General features: G+C 38.0%; 1 protein-coding gene across 6 annotated transcripts in view; it reads left to right on the top strand.

The window, feature by feature from the left end:
• mob2a (MOB kinase activator 2a) overlaps nt 1-17,162 on the top strand; it is a 242,423-nt gene extending 225,261 nt beyond the window's left edge. For all 6 annotated transcript variants that reach the window (XM_043705942.2, XM_043705937.2, XM_087996589.1 and 3 more), the window contains 2 exons: nt 9,435-9,559; nt 15,626-17,162. In XM_043705942.2, coding sequence (XP_043561877.1) covers nt 9,435-9,559; nt 15,626-15,894 — 394 coding nt within the window. In that variant the 3' untranslated portion in view covers nt 15,895-17,162. The remainder of the gene's footprint in view (nt 1-9,434; nt 9,560-15,625) is intronic.
• Nucleotides 17,163-17,575: the final 413 nt, after the last annotated feature.

The raw sequence follows: 17,575 nt of genomic DNA, 5'->3' as shown, positions 1-17,575 counted from the left end.
ATGAGAATAAGCAAGAGAAGTGTATGCTCCACTATTCAATACGACTGTAATGCTATCCCCATACCTCTTGATTCTCTTTGTGTCCAAATATCTGTCAATGTGTCTTGATGATGCTCAGTGAATACCCATAGCCCTTGAGTAGATAATTGCAAAGATCCACAACTCTTGAAATGAAATTTCTCCTCATTCTAATCCTAAATGGCTAATGCCTTTGTCTGACACTGAGCCTTGTTTTAGGATGCATTGCGTTTTTTTTAAAACAGTGAATTCAGGCTATCTTTAATATTTTGAGTAGATTAACCACAGAATTGATGATCATGAAAACTGAAGCTATGATTTTAATGATTCTTGTTTTGGCATCATTTCTTTCCTGGCTAGGCAGTCAGGCTAAACTAAAGCACAAGCAGTTTGCTTTTCTTAACCAAGTGCAGACTGAGATCCAGTCAGTACAGTTATGTAAATGACCATTGTTGTTTGTGGTTGTTTGAGCTAATGATGCCATGGGTACTTTCATGTCAGCTGGAATTCTTTACATTATGCCATTCTGGATTCCCAGTTACTGCTTCCTCTGAGTTTTTAATTGACATTCAACAGTATATAAGGCCCTGTTAGGGGAGAGCTCCCCAAATAGTGACATTCTGAACATGACCTTATATTAATATATCATTATGAAACATCCCAAGGTGTTTCACAGAATCTTTATAAAACCAAATATTACTCTGAACTACATAAGGAGACTAAGTTAAGTTGAAGTTAGCATCATCAGAACAGATGCGATGGAGACAGGGGAATTGGGAGAATGGATTAGAATCTTTAGAGGAAGCAGGGTGTAAGAATGTATAATCAAGGTAACTGTGGGAGTTGTTGGTTTGTAGTGGATATTGGTGGCCAATCTATCCCCAGAAAAGGAAACCGATGTCAAGGAAGGGAAGGACAGAGTCAAAGGTAGACGAAGTGTAAGTGAGAATAGATGGAAATTCGAAGCGAAATTGGTAAACGTTTCCATTTCCGGACGAGAGAGGAAAGCAGGCACTGATGATATCATCAAAATACCAGAGAAATAATTGAGTGAGGTCTAGAATAGGACTGGAACAAGGAATGTTCCACGTACTCCACAAAGTGACAGGCATAACTGGGGCCCATGTGGATACTCCAGGCCAACCCTTTGACCTGAAGAAAGTGAGAGGAGTTAAAAGGGAAATTGTTCAGGGTGGGGATCAGCTTGGCCAGGCCAGGAGAGTGAGGGTAGATGGGGTTGGTTCAGGCCTTTTTTCAGGAAGAAACTGAGAGCTCTGAGACCATCCTGAAGGGGAGGCATGGGCATGTAAAGGAATTGCACATCTGTGATAAGGACAAGGCAGTTGGTGCCCGTAAACTGGAAATTCTGAAACTGACACGAAGCATTAGAGGAATTGCAGGTGTATGTGGGAAGGGCCTGGGCAAGAGGTGGAAAGAAATCAAGCCAAGGTAGGAAGTGCTAAGTTCTGTGGCGCAGGAGCAGGCAGAAACAATGGTCTGCCTGGGCAGTCCTGTTTATGGATTTTGGGAAGGAGACCGAAGTGAGCTGTGTGTAATTGGGAGACAATAAGCTTGGAGGGAGTTGCGGGGGCGATCACCAGAACAAATGAGATTAGTGACCTTAGTCTACTCAATGTCCTGATGTTCCATGTTGGAGTCATGGTCAAGGAAGACAGAAGGAGGTGTCTGTGAGCTGGTGCTCAGCCTCTGCAATGTAGATGTCAATCCACCAGACGATAACGGCACTGCCCTTGCACATAAGTCTAAATTACAAACTCAGAATTGGATCTGAGAGCACAGATTGCAGTCAGTTCATTGGGGTGGGGGGTATAGAGAAATTGAGACGAACCAGCGTCATACTGACAGTTCTTGAGCAGGTCAAGTGCAGGTAAAAGGCCAGAGGGAAGAGTCCAGGTGGCAGAACATTGTTGGAGGTAGATGATGGAGGGGCTCTTGTCCAAAGAAATGGATATTTGGTTCTCAATTATGTTGATGACAAGATAAATTTGAGCCAGGACATAGTCGCTACCTCACGCACTACTCTCAGCCATACTTATTGAAATTGATTTTTAACTCTTTAATGGATGAGCAACACTGATTTGGTTCAGGATTTATTACCCATTCCTTGTTGTCCTTAAGTTACTGGTGTACTGCTGCAGTCCTTGAGATGTAAGGACAAACAGTGCTGTTGGTTAGAGGGTTTCTGGGATTTTGACTCAGTGACTATGAGGAGCAACAATTTTGTTCCAAATCAGGATGGTGGATGGCGTGGAGGGGATTTTGCAGTCGCTGTTCCCCTTCTAAATGGTAGATGTCACAAAGTCACTGGTTTGGTGCTATGGGATTTCTTCTTTCAGCCTGTGGGATCACAGAAACCACTTCCGTTCAACATATCAGCCAAAAGATGGTCTGTGCAGATAGCATCCACTTAGTACTGCAGTCAAGTGTCATGATGTACTATGTGCTTAAATTTTCAGTGTTATCATCTAAATATGTTCTCACTGTTCATTGTGACAATAACTTATCTGCTGTTTAGGACTTGAATCCATTAACTCCACATTGAGTACTATACACAGTCCAGGCTGGTGCTTTACTACAATGAAAAGTTGACCTGTAAATTGAAAACAAAATCACAGAAACTAAGTTCTAATGTTTGAACGCTACTTGGTAAATTTGTTGATTTACAGGCAGCACAATAGTGAAATGCAGGAACAAACTATATGATGCAGCAATTAATATTTGGCAGGGAAAGGTGATTGCATTACTTTGTTGTTGTAACTTATACCTCTCCTTAAGCTCCCCACTTGGTTGATTTCTGTCCTCTTCATCTGTTTACAGAGGTTTCTGCAGAATCTTTGCCAAATAAGGGGAAATTTTGTGTTGTGTGCTTTCACAAGACAGCTGTGTGTTTCCTAGGACCCTTCTATGGTTAAAGTATGTTTTTATAAGTGCTTGTTCTCTACAACATTGTTATGAAGCTTCCTTTTTAGGTCTAGTAATCTGTTGTGAACTTATTGTGTTGCTACCCAGAAATGCCAGACTTCTTCCCTTTACCCATGCCAGTTCTTTCATAAAGTGGTGCCTGTCATAATAGTTTTTCACAAACAAAATTCAGAACAAAGCCAGAGTGTGGAAGCTTAAAGTAATTGCTTTCTATTGAAGGAAAGGTTAGATGCTCTTATTATGTTCAATATTTGGCCATTGTTTTTGATGCTCTTGTGCAATCTTTGACATTTCTAGTTACAACCTTTTCAAGAGCATTAAATCAAATATATGGAGATTTTAGTCAATGTATTCAAATCGAGTTATATTTTGTATCCATAATGGGCATTGTTTCAGTTTGTAGCAATTCTTGTATATAGTGTAGAAACTTATTAAATCTTGAAAGCCGTGTGTTCGTGATGGATATATTAAATGAGTAAAGCTGAGAGAAATGGTTGCAGTGATTTTAGAAATTGAGTGAGATGGCAAGATGAGGAAACTTAACAGAATGGAATACAATTTGGGTTGGATCTTAAGCAGTAAAATAGATGAATTAAAGGCAACAATATTGTGGAGGTGACAGAAAACAGTATTGCTCCTGGACTGGGTGAGCTAGATTTCAATTCATTAGGGTGCCAAGGTTACATCCTTCTTGATTGTGCTGAGATGACAGCAGGGAAGAAGTTGAAACTAAAAACAGAAGCACTGGTTAGTTTCAGTATTTTCAGTCTCTAGCTCTTTAAGATCTACAGCAACAGCAGTTGAGTTTTAATTTGATAGGCGAGTATTTCTAGTTTAAACCTGTTGTTGCCTGGGGCTAAATATTTTCTTGCTAATGGTTGCAAGCCTGCACTTGTGAAATGCATGCTACCATGTGCAAAGGGTTGAGATATAAATTAATGGGCGGAGAAGGGTAATTGGTATTCAAGTATTTTTTCTATGTGGAATTTAATATTAAAAATATTTGTGGTGAGTTTTGATTGTTAAACACTTTTATAATAGGATTAATTAACTAGCTCTGTAAATGTTCTGTTTAATTAAATTAGTCATTAATATAGTAAATGTGTAAGCACCTATGTTTGATCTTTATAAAGTGTCTAGTTTCTCTATCCCCCAAGTCAAATCTTTTGCTTCAAACTGAATTTAATTGCATTTAATTGAGAATCGGTTTCTTTTTTCCACTGAATCATGTGGTAGAATTGTCGTAATCTTTGCAGTAAAGTGAGTGCAATAAGCTTGAATTCAACTAATTGGTAAATGTTCATGTAGCATTTTTAGAAAATGCAATTATCTGTGTATAATGCTGTCATGCGATTTTGAGATCATATTTTGGCACTTTGTCCATTTAATGGCATATTCATTGAGCTTATCCAGGCAGTTATTTCAGAGTTCTGAAAAGACACTACTAACTTAATGCATTCAAATATTTCAGTCAGTGTAAACTCTGGGTTGGGTGACAAAGAATTAATTGAGGCTAGGAACTCTGCCAAAAGGAGTACTTGTCTAAGTTTTAATGCTTTCAAATAAAGTCTGATTTATCAAACAGTATAAGAAGGTCCTAGAGTTTAGCCCAGATCAAAGGCTACCACTGCAGTTGTGATTTACTCCAGGTATCTGTTTAAAAAAAACCTTTTGTAAGTAATCTGCATCTCAAGAGATCTATAAAAGAAAGGAGAAATTGATAGAAATTACACAGGCTTGGAGGTTGAGTTGGTGGTTAAATTACACCTGGCCGTGTTAATAATTGATTTTCTTTGTTTATGTCTATCTTGATGTACTCTCCAAGTGTACAAGCATATGAATTAGGAATAGAACTCTTCAGTTTGCTCTGCTGTTCAATAAGATCATGGCTTATCTGTCAGGGTTTCAAATCCCACATTCCCATCTACTTCTTCGATTCCGTTTCCTAAGAAGAATCTAGCTACCTCAGTCTTAAAAATATTCAATGACTTCATGAGGCAGAGAATTCCAAGTTTCACAACCTTCCCAGAAAAATTTGTCCTGGTCCCTTTCCCAAAAGGACAACCACTAATTTTAAAACCGTGCCCTCCAACCCTCATTTTGGACTCGCCTGCAAGAGAAAATTTTTTTTCATGTCCATCTTATAGACCATTCAAGATCTTAAATACTTCAGTCAAGTCACTTTTCACTCTTCTAAACATTTGCTACATCACAGTCTGATAGAACTTTCCCAGAATCTAGGGCATTTTGGAAAATGCATTTCTTAAACGTATCAAAACTGCATTTACTACCTCATTAGCCACCTCTTCAAAGATGCCACAGTGAAGTCCATCTAAATGTGGGCACTTGCCTCCTTGGAGCTTCATTACGTTATTTCACTATGATTGCAATTTCATCATTACTTATTTTTACTAAATTATATTTTTTCTTTACGTTTGCTGCTTTTCAACTTCCTTAGTTTACCCCAAATGGTGGGTCCCTTTTAGAATTTTGTTTTATAGCTAGAATATATTTATTCTGAGTATTCTGAAATTTTCCCTTATGGGTGTGCCATTTCAACTGATATATCCCCTGGCTAATGTGTCATTCACTTCAGATATCTCAGCTTTAATGCCATGTAGTTACCCTTAATTGAGTCTAAACTACTAGTTTTAGATTCATCTGTAGTTGTTTAACTAGAGCTGTTTTTATTCTGAAGTCATTAATTCTGTGACATCTCGCAATACTGACTGGTTGGTTCCAAAATGTAATTTCACCTGACAGTGTTCTGAAGGCTTGTGATTTCTAATAAACCAGTTTGAATACAACCTGGTGTCATGTGACTTTTACCCCACTCCAACACTGGCACCTCCACATCATGGCTGCTCTTAAAAAAAACTATCTCAAAAGCATTCTAGAACTCCTTAACTGAGCTGCTATGTCTAGTTAGATTTTTCACACATATATGCAAGTTAGTCCTCCAGGATTATTGCTATCACTTTATCGGAAGCACTCAATATTTCTTTGTGTACACTTCACTCTTCAGTGTGGCTCCTGTTAGAGGGCCTGTAAACCACTCTGTCTAGTGAATTCCTTTCCCTACCATTTTTCATCTCCACCCAAACCAATTCTATGTTCTGATCCCCTGAATCAAAGTAATTAGCTATTGCACAAATACTGTTTGTGATTGACAATGCTATTCCATCTTTTACCGATTCCATCTTATTGGATGTAATATACCCCTCAAAATTCACGTCTCAATCTTTGTCAGCCTTATTTCCTAATGCCTATCGGATCATATTTATTAATTTAAATCCACATTATCCATCCATTTACTTTGTTAGGAAAGCTATGTGTATTCAGGTACAGATCCTTTTGGTTTTGTCTTTTTTAAACTTTGTAACATTTAGTTTTGATTATTGGTGCAATCTTAAGTTTTTTTTCTCTTTATGCTTTACTATCATTCTCTGGCATTTATTTTCCATATTACTGTTTTTTGGTCTACCTTCTCTATGCTCTTTGATTTTCCACATTTGATCCTTTACACCTCTATTTCCCTAGTTACGTGTTTTGCAAGAACACTGGTGCACAGTTCAGGTGGAGACTTTGCCAATGTCCCCTACTTTCTCCAGTTCTGATGCCAGTATCCCACAAAACGGAACCCACCTCTTCCACACCGGTCTCGAATGTTTTGTACCATTGGTTGTTGCACCCAGCTCATCTAATAATCCAGAGGTCATAAACTTTGAGGATCTGCTTTTTAATTTAGTCCCTAGCTCTAGAGCTCTGTTTGAAATAGATGTGAAAAAGTTATTTGTTCATTGATCTCTAGTATATCAGATCTTTTTATTGGAGGGAATTAAGTGTTTCCTGAAAAGTCTACAGAATTGTCACTGTGACCTTGGGATATAAAACACCTGTCACCATCAGAAATATGAGAACAGGTGTAGGCTATCCAGCCTGTTGATCCATGGCTGATCAAATATTTCAATACCTTTTACCCACACTATCCCCATAATAATTTACGCTATTGATAATTAGTAATGTATTGATCTCTAACCATACTCGGACTGAGCTTACTAGCCCTTGGGACTAGAGAATTCCAAAAATTCACACCCCACAGATTTTTAAAAAAAATTTCCCTCGTCTCAATAATTTGTTTGAAAACACCCAAAGGTGAAGTTGTTATTGATTTTATCCACATACTATTTGCATGCTTTAATTATTTAAATTGTTCATTTTATCCTGACCGGTACTTTTGGTGTTCATATTTTGTGTTCACATGAGGTTTACTGAACCCAAACTCCACTCATCCCACAGCAGATTGGCTTTGTGCTAAGTCCTTCAGATTATTGTCAAACAACAAATGCTTTTAAATTACACATTGCCGTATCTCTCATGACGCTTTGTACTCAGTCACAGACAGTGTGTGCTTTGGGGCCTATTGTTATTTATGTGTGTTATGTTCACATAGTCAGTCAAATACAGGGAGTATCTTGTGTAATAAAGGCGATCTGATGCTTTCATTCCACATTGTTTACTAGCAGTAAGTGCAAATCGTACCGCAAGAATGTCTGGGTTTTTCCTTCTGCTGTTTATTCACTGCTCAGAATATAACTCTTAAAGGTGTTTTTACATTGAATGGCAACGTAAGCAGAGGCTAACAGCTGGACGTGGTTGAAGAATTAATCAGAGTGAGGTGTGTTTTCAGCACCTCACGCTGCTGTTTGGTCTCGGGGAAAAGGTTGCTCTGAAGTATTCACCTCCATTATATTGTTTTACACCTTTGGCAGCAGAGTAACAGAAATGTGCCTAAAGTGTAGTTTTTAAACATTAAGTTGTCTTCTATGTGAAGGATTTGAAATATACAGCATATTTGTAAAATTAAGCCAGACTGAATACCATTAAGACTCTAACAATCACAATTTACTATTTAATATTTTACTGCTTTGACCTACAAACTATGGCGAGTGCACAGCCACTCTCCAAATGTATATTTTTAAAATTGGTGTGCAGTATGTACGAAATTAAATAAATTGACAGAACATTAGATACAAACTTGTCCCAAGGAATGCAATTGTAATTGAAAACCCACTGATTAGTAGGCTTAAATTTGTTGCTAACATTGAATCATCATTATCGCTATTTTACTGTGGCGATCATTTCACATTTTAATGTGAATAATAAATATAACAAACCTTGTTCAACATTATTTTTATTTATTTACTTATTGTCTTTACACAGTTCATGAGAACATCTGGTGAATATTCTTAGTTGAGTTTTGATTTGTAGAATTAACTATTACAAAATTTATTTAATTTTCCCTTCTGTTTTTACCAATGAGTTCTGAGAAATTGATAGTGAAAATACAACATTTTAAATGGCACATTATAACTGTGAAATTAATGATTTCCATATTTTTAAAGTAGAAAACTGCATCATCTAAGTTTTCCCCCATGTGTTTTATTTGCAGAAATCCAAATGAGGTTATTTGATTGTGTAACACCTTTTGTACTTGAGATATCACAAAGTGCATCACTTAAGCTACTATCCATAGAAAGTAATTTATGGAGGCACTGTAGCAATTAATTTACACACGGTACAACTCATCTAACAACTAAATTGTTATAAGCAGGGCAGGCAGCGGCCTAGTGGTATTATCACTGGACTGTTCATCCATAGAGTCTAGATTAGACCGGTGCTGGAAAAGTGCAGCAGGTCAGGCAACATTCGAGGAGCAGGAAAATTGACGTTTCGGAGGAAAATCAGAATTGCACACAATATTCCAAAAGTCGCCTAACCAATCTCCTGTACAGCCACAACATGCCTTCGCAACTCCTAAATTAGATTCTCTACAGTGTGGAAACAGGCCCTTCGACCCAACGAGTCCACACCGCCCCTCCAAAGAGAAACCCACCCAAACCCATTCCCCTACCCTATATTTACCCCTGACTAACACACCTAACCATGTGGGCAATTTAGCATGGCCAATTCACCTGACCTGCACATCTTTTGATTTGTGGGAGGAAACCGGAGCACCCGCAGGAAACCCACGCAGACACTGGGAGAAAGTGCAAACTCCACACAGACAGGCAGGAATCGAACCCAGGACCCTGATGCTGTGAGGCAGCGGTGTTAACCACTGAGCTACAGTGCCGCCCATATACTCAATGTTCTAACCAAAAGAGGAAAGCATACCAAACACCACCTTCACTATCCTATCTACTTACGACACTACTTTCAAAGAACTATGAACCTGCACTCCAAGATCTCTTCAATATGAGTTGTCTAAATGATCAAATTTAATTTGACAGAAACTTTGTTAAACTCTTATTTCCAAAATCATTTTGGTTGAATTGGAGTAATTGTTCATTAACCAAGTGAAAGTGGGAAAAGATATTTTGTATTTGAGTGAAGCACATGACTTGGAAATTGTTCCCTCTCCCTGCTGCTATCATTTTAGTTGAAGTAAATTGATTTTTTTTTGTCATCAGGCAATATTACTGGTATGATGAAAGGGGAAAGAAAATCAAATGCACAGCCCCGCAATATGTGGACTTTGTCATGACTTCCGTACAAAAGTTTGTGACAGATGAAGATATTTTTCCAACAAAATATGGTAGGTTTATATATATATATTTTATATTTGGTTTGGGTGATTTAATATCTAAAGAATTAGTTTGGCTGTCAAATAAGGTATCAACCTTGTAAATCAAATCAAGGTCAAGCTGTATTGAATATTGCATTAAGCAGCACAATACAATTAAAACTGTCACACATTTGAGGAGTTTTTAAACTTTTTGTTTACCCTGTTAGTGATGTAGATTTCCATGTTTAGGTTAATCTCAGGATTTATAAGGAAATGCTTGTCCACGCTCTCTCTTTTTACTCTTCCTCTACTTCCTACATCCTTTGCTGTTTTAAGTTTGTTTCAATAGACGTCAGACAGAAATCCAAAAAGAGGATAAAACTAGCACTCCCACGACCAGGCGGGTATTTTTCTATATTTTTGATCCATGACACTTGCACAGTTTGATAGTTCGTTTAATCTTGCCCAGTCTACTGCACTACCCAATTATAATCCAGATTGTTGGTTAACGGACAACTCTGATTTCGAGAGTGAAACTCTGAAGAACATAGGCTGAATGGCCACTACTGTTTCTAAGTTTGTTTTTGCAATTTGGTTACCACAGTGGTCAGTCATTCAGCATATACAGATGAGGTTCTCAGTGTACTTGTTAACAAAACAGCATAAGTTTGTTGCATTAAGAAAAGCTGTCTATATAATATAATTATAATAGATTTTATAAACAGCAAAAAGGAAGATTCAACCCTTTTATCCCCAAGAGTCTCAACCCCAGTGAATTATCAGTCCTATCTTGACTTTAACATTTCATGTGATTGTTACAGTCTCTTTCCGAAGACCAATATGCAGGCTAGCCTTTTTTCTCTGGCTTTACTTTGAAGCCTGTAAAACAGCCTGAGACTTCCACAAACTGAACTGCTGTTCTGAATTCAACCTGCTTGTGACCCCTGTCTGTCTGTCTCTGTGCGTCTTCAAAGTTTCACTTCGTAAACACCCAAGCCATTATGTCACAGGGTAGCTTATCTTATAATTAGCTTACATCAGATGATATCTTAGGATTTCTTGAGCTTACTGTTCCAAAGAATTTCTTACCCTTTTAAAAAAAAATATCAGCCCCTCATAGCATTGAAAACAAAAAACCTATTTAGCTCCACTTTACAAGTTTCCAAACAGTAGTAATAGGTTCAACATTTATCACAGTCCAAACATGAAAGCACCTATTTCCTTAGATTGTTACTGTTTAATGTCCTTATTGTATAGCAGACCATACCATCCTCACTACACACTCGTACTTAAAATGCCGAATAAAAGCTCTAACATGACCTAAGTTCGTGGAATCATAGAATCCCTCCAGTGCAGGAAGAGGCGGTTCAGCCCATCACGCCTGTACCGGCTCTCTATAGAGCATCCCGCCTATTAATAGGACACTACACATTGAGGCAGACAGTCTTAAGACTGTTTTCTGTTTCTGTCCCCAGTTTTGCTGTTGTGCAACATGATTCAGCAATCACTTCCAGATACTAAGACATTTGCAGTTTCTTGAAAGTGACTCTGTTACAAAGAAGGTTTTCATTAAATGCATCCCGGATCTTATGGAGTTACAGTTGCCCTCCAGACAAATGATAGATATTATTGTGTTTATTCTATTTCTATATATTTTCCTTGATTTCTGGGTGTGATTGGTGTACACAGATTGGTCTTGATACAAGAATTTTTTTTAAAGGAGTTGGGTAATATGGTTGAGAGTGAGCATACTCAGATTTGAATGTAAGGATTTTAAGGTCAGCGAGAAGGGCACATGAAAATGGCTGAGGATTGTGCTGTTGATGTGAGCATGGCTTTGTTAGGTGTAAGTTACAGACTAGAGAATCGCATTGTATGAATCTGAAATGCCTTGCAGGAAACAGTTGGTGAATTAAACCTTGAGATGAGAAGCTGGGAACCTACAGTAATGTGCAACCTGGCAATGATTGTAAATGGAAGCAAGCAACATGGCAATGTGTTAAATGTTTCCTCAGCTTGATGTTAAAAGAGTAAACAAGCTTTTCCATGTACAGGTTCAGTCTGAATGGCAATTGAATAGGATGACTTCAGTATTTCCAGGTATTCATTCGAGAACAGTTCTTGCTGATCCAAATTCAACATCAGGCAGTTAGCAACACAGTTAGTCTGTTGCCACCATATGTATTAAAGGTATTTCGTAGAAGGAGCAGGAAGGATAGTCGTGTCACTTTTGGTTTAAGTGATATGGACAGAACACAAACTAGACTTGAACAATGGATGGTGTTCGGGGATCTTCACTTTGATCAAACCTTTTTGTTTGAAAAGCCTGTTTTCCTTGTAGCAGACATGCACATGTTGAAAGATGGGAGATTCTCTAATTGTCATAGTTTCTGTTTATAGTACCGCTGAATTGCACATTACCTTTTATTTTTTAAAAAGTAAAATTCGTGACTATAGTATGACAGGATGTGACTCACGTGATACATTATTGAGATGGTTACGTAAAATGGAACCACAGTCGCAAAATATTTGAACAAACTTGTAGTTTTCAGTGACTCACGTGGAGTAAGTCATGATACAAACAGCTAATTATTGCTGGTGTTAGAAAGTATTACCAGAATTGCTGTCTTGAAAATATACATAGACGGTGTAGAGCAAGTTTATAGAACAGGCTTCAGTTGCTTTGTTTCATAAAGTATCCTGACATTTTGAAATATTGCACTATTCTATTTTGCCTTCACAAATAACATTACTTTGCAGATTATTTTCCTGAGTTTTGTGAAACTTGTTAGACATATGTTTCTTCGGATTTGTTCAGTAGATTACATTAAATTGCTAGGTGAAAGCAAGGAAGGTTTTGGCAACTTCTCAGGAGTTTTTAAAATTTAATTATAAAACAGTGTCATCATTGGGGTGCAACACGGAACATTTTCTGTTGCGCATAATGGAAATCTGTACTGCTGTTACAAATATTGGAAAAGCTAGCTGTTATTGTACACTGGTTTGTGGCTCCCTCTAGTGGCACTTATTCTGATTCAATACATGTGAAGTAGGGAGTTGTGTAAACTATCTGCAACCCACAAATTTTAAGTTAAATTTTGGTTAAGTGTATGTTTACTTCATGTGTACTAAATAATTAGTCAGTGTTCTTCAAAGGTAGTAGGCTACAAGTTTGATGGATTGCTCGTAAATGTTGGTTTATTACAAACTCCTTTAACATAATAAATCATTGCAAGGCATTTCATAGCAACATTACAAAACAAAATATGGTCTACATAGGGGATATTAGGTTAGATGACAAAAAGCTTTGTCAAAGAAGTGAGCAAAGGAATGTTTTAAAGGAGGAAAGTGAGGTGGAGAAATGGCCAGGTGTAGGGAGGGCATTGGAGAAGATATTGCCTTGGCACCTGAAGATACCAAACTGAAAATAATTAAGAGGCCAGAATTAGGGGAGTGCTCATATCTGAGAGGATTGTGTGACTGGAGGAGATTAGAGATTGGGAAAGATGAGGCCATGTAAGGTTTTGAAAACAAGGATGAGAACTTTTAAAAAGGTTTCCTCCAGCACCATTTTCTTACTAATACTGATTTCCTTCCATTCTGTCCTCTCATTTGGTAGATAATGAGAATCGAAAGAGATTCTACAAGTCTATTAAGGGCAAAAGAGTAACTAGTGAGAGAATAGGGCTCTTTAAATATCAAGAGGCCATCTATCTGTAGAACTGCAGAAGATGGGTGAGATTCTAAACAAATATTTTGTTAGTATGTACTGTGGAGAAAGACATGGAAGCTAGGGAACTCTGAAATTAATAGAGATCTTTTGAAAAGAGTCCACATTACATCGGAGGAGGTGGTACTGGAGGTCTTAAAATGTATAAAGATAGATAAACCTTCTGGACCTGATCAGTGGTGTCCCAGGACATTGTGGGAAGTTAGGGAAGAAATTGTTGGGGCACCTAACAAAGCTATTTGTATCATTGACAGCCATGAATGAGATGGCTGAAGAGTGGTGGTTGGCTAACATTGTACCATTATTTAAGAAAGGCTGCAGGAAAAATGAGGGAACTGAGTTGAAAAAGTGTGGCGCTGGAAAAAGCACAGCAGGTCAGGCAGCATCCGAGGAGCAAGAGAGTCGACGTGCACCATAGTTAAAATACAGACAAAATAATATATTTTTTAAAACTACTACTCATCAACTTATCCAATATAGCAGCATTCAACATATGCACCCTTAGCAAAGGCAAATTCAGCAAAACAGATTTTCCTCACTTGCGATCATCTTCAGTCCAGAAGAAGGAACACCAAAAGAAGGAATCTAGCAGCAGAAAAATGCTCTCTCAACAGCTTCAACTTCGAAACCCAGTGTCGACAAATGAAAGCAAAACTAAAACTCTGAAAACAGGCTTGACTCTGTTTTGCTTCCCATAGAGCAGTCACCTCAGCATCAGGTTTATAACACACCCCTTAACAGAACCAGGACAGACAAAACCCTCCTAAAGGCACATATTGTCATGATAGACAACCCCCAATCTATTTTATGCCACTTGCCTGTTCCTTATCTGTCTGCATACAGATTCCATATCATGATTCTCTGAGCCCGTCCTTCCAACTATTGCCTCGAGTAACCATGCTACTGTACCTTCCCCTTTTCTTCTTTGTCTCTCCTCGCTATATAATGAATACCCATGGATCTTCAGTTCTTATCCTTAGTCACCATGCAGGCATGCCTCTATCATAACTTGCACTGCTAATTCATCTACCTGGAATAATCAAGGAGGCAAGTGAATGCTAAGTTGGCTGGTTGGAAGGCTGCTTTCTGTTCCGATGACTTCAATCCAGTTTCATAACAGGCTGTTTGGCCACCTTTCCTTTCCTCATTGCCCACTTAGCCCATGGCCATTCATATACCTGTGCCACCTCCAAGGCCACTCACGATATCTAATATGGACACACCTCAGGAGGGTATGGAGATTTTACAAATTCATACAATCTGAGAGAGTATTCATTCATATACGCTTGATCCAGAAAACAATGTGCTCATTCAAAAATTTTAATCTCTGCCATGACCAATCTGTCACAAAAATGACATGTTGTAACATGAAAAACAAGTACTCTTGTAATGGCCTCTTAACACCTTATGTTAAAATGTGAACTTGGCCCCTTCTGTAATGAGTAGTTTTGTAGCTAACTCAGCCGCGTATTTATGGGCTAACTAATAATAGCTGTTTAAAAATGTCAATAATGAAATCTGCAGAAAGAGCAGGAACAGAATCCTCCTTTCCGAAGCTGCAGCTTCTTTTTCCACTCTAGCAACAACTTCGCATATTTATATTTAAAAGGCTGAGGATCGAAGTTGAGCTTAGTTCTGATGTGTAACAGACCTTTTTGCTATCTCACAGGCGTATTTATGTCTCCACCTTAAATTTGTGACTCCTATTCTGCAGATTAAAGACCTTGCAATAGTAGAAATGGAGTCTGTTTGAACTCAGCATTAATTTCAACCCGCTGAGTTCAGATTTTCACACCTAAGGGATTCAAACTCTGAACCCATCTCTTGCTGACAAAATGAGATAAGCCAGAAATGGAGGTGGAACCTTTCATACTTTTGTCCTTTTTAAAAAGGCCTCTGAAGTTTGTTCAATTGTAAAAATGTTGTCCTTTTAGATTGTTGCAGCTGTCTGAGGATTATCCTCCTGATTAGCCACTGATAGATGTAGTGGATGATATGGACAAATGGCCTACTTCTCCTGTACCTTCATTTTTATGGCTGGGGAGTGTAGAACGTGGTTTTGGCCTTAGTAAGGATTTAAGACTGAGATGAGGCCAGTTACGTTATTCAGAGCATTGTGAATCTTTAGACCTGTGTCCTCCATAATAGCTGTTGAGTAATATTTAAGGGTGAGATTGACAGCTTTTTCATCACTTGGGGAATATCGAAAAATGGGCCATGGGCAAGAAGTGGGGTTGAAGAGAAAGATCAACCAAGATTGTTTTGAATAGTGTGGCACTCAAGGAACTGTACGTTCAATGCCTAATTTCTTAAAAATAAAGACTAATTAAATAAAGGTTCTAATCTGTTTCTCTTTCTCCTTGCAGGCAAAGAATTTCCAAATACTTTTGAGTCTTTAGTTAAAAAGATCTGCAGGTATCTGTTCCATGTACTGACTCACATCTACTGGGCTCATTTCAAGGAGACTGTTGCATTGGAACTGCACGGACACTTAAATGCACTGTATATGCATTTCATGTTATTTATAAGAGAATTCAATTTGGTAGATCCCAAGGAAACACTTGTCATGGATGACCTGACTGAAATCCTCTACAGCAATGCAGCAGCAGCACAGAACCATGTCAAAGAAAGATGAGCCACATGCAAAGGAAAGACATTTCATCATGAAGATTGTGGGACTTATCTGAAATGTGCAGGATCAAGTGTGGATTTCATTTCACACTCTAAATGCAGTGTTTACTTTTAGGAAAGAACCACGCTTGACATGGGAAGATGTTTTCTAGAATGGTGGTACTGCCATTTTTAATATATAATATGTTATTAAAAGATGACTAACTTTGAAGTGGCATGCTGGCAAACATGCTCTGTTTACTGCTTCTCCCCTACTGAGTAGGAATGAAATGGGTAAGCCTTGGTTTTGACCCAGGAAAATAGAGGTTGGAATTTGTGTGGTTATAATCTTGGAATGCTGGAGCTATCATGTTGCTCTGACACCTAATCAAGTACCTCTCAATATTATCAGCTTGGACCAGTTGCGCACGACAGAAATAATGTTTCTTAGCACATTCTATGTGCAAGCTCCATAGCTATACTTTAAAAAAAGAACTTAATCTGCAGCTTAAAACAATATTTTGGCTTGCATTCAAACCTGTGGGATGAAAATTATTTTTCCCTCATTAAGCAATTCTATATTCAGTTAACCTTGCAGATTAGCCTCATTCTAGATAAATAGTCAAAGGCAGTGCTGCTGGGGAGCAAATAGCATGCAAAGGTGGACCCTGCAGTCTGGCCTGGTTCAATACGACAGGAGGGTCTCCACTCTGGCACATTAATGGTGAGCTCTTGATGCTTTTTACCCTTGCTCAACTATCTGGAAGATTTTCCTGATCGGGCAGAAAGGAGAAAGTCAGTCTGATGTTCCTGCGAAGATAGCCACTTCAGAGTGTACACACATTTTGTAAATACTGTTTAAAGTTAAGGTTGGTGTGCTGTATGTGAATGCAAATAGCAACCTAAGTTTTTCTATCAGTTCATTATTGATTTATGGTTATTTTCGTTTTCTGTTATAATGCATCTTCTAAGTTCAGCCAAGTTGCTCACCCTCATGTTTGTTAGGAATAAAAAAAAAGAGGGACAGTGGGGATCAATACACAGATTGCCCAATCTCAGTTGCCTCATTTTTGATTTTAAACTGAGGGAACAGCACGCAATATTTCATTTTAATTATCATTTTATTTAGAAGTGTAGGGTTTTTTTTTGCTGTTTGTTTCTCTTATGTTGGAACATGTTGCACTTGAACCTTGTTCATTGTAGTCAACCTTGGTTTCCAGGTGTTTTCAAGCAAATTTATTTTGTTTTTGGCTTCATTAATATAAAATTACAAATAAAAGTGATTATAAAACACTGCTGTAACAAAATGTTTATGTGACTGTCTCAAATTTCACAAAGATGTATCAACAAACAGTTTCAGTATTGTACTCACTACAGTGCTACACGCTAAAATTTGAGTATAGATTCTGTGCAGGGATCAATGAAGGTTATACTCTTTGTTTCAGTTGTCACTAATTATAAGGTATGTACAGGGGCTCTGTGGCACACTGAATTAATGCTGGAACTTAAAGACAAGTATAAAAGGAAATCATGACATAACAGCAGTAGTCTGGGGGAAAAAAGTTATCAAGACTAATATTTCTTTAGGACTTAGTATTACTATGTGTTCCTAATTAAAACACTTCCCAAACATTTACAGAAACTGCCTGCAAGTATCCTGTCTCAAATAATCAGTCCCATCTGGATTTAGCATCCGCAAATGGACT

Source organism: Chiloscyllium plagiosum, unplaced genomic scaffold (genome assembly GCF_037043375.1).
Source record: "Chiloscyllium plagiosum isolate Xiang-an unplaced genomic scaffold, Cpla_swu_hap1 HiC_scaffold_18, whole genome shotgun sequence".
Classification (NCBI taxonomy): domain Eukaryota; kingdom Metazoa; phylum Chordata; class Chondrichthyes; order Orectolobiformes; family Hemiscylliidae; genus Chiloscyllium; species Chiloscyllium plagiosum.
The sequence above is the reverse complement of the archived record's forward strand: the minus strand, read 5'-3'. Positions and strand labels throughout refer to the sequence as shown.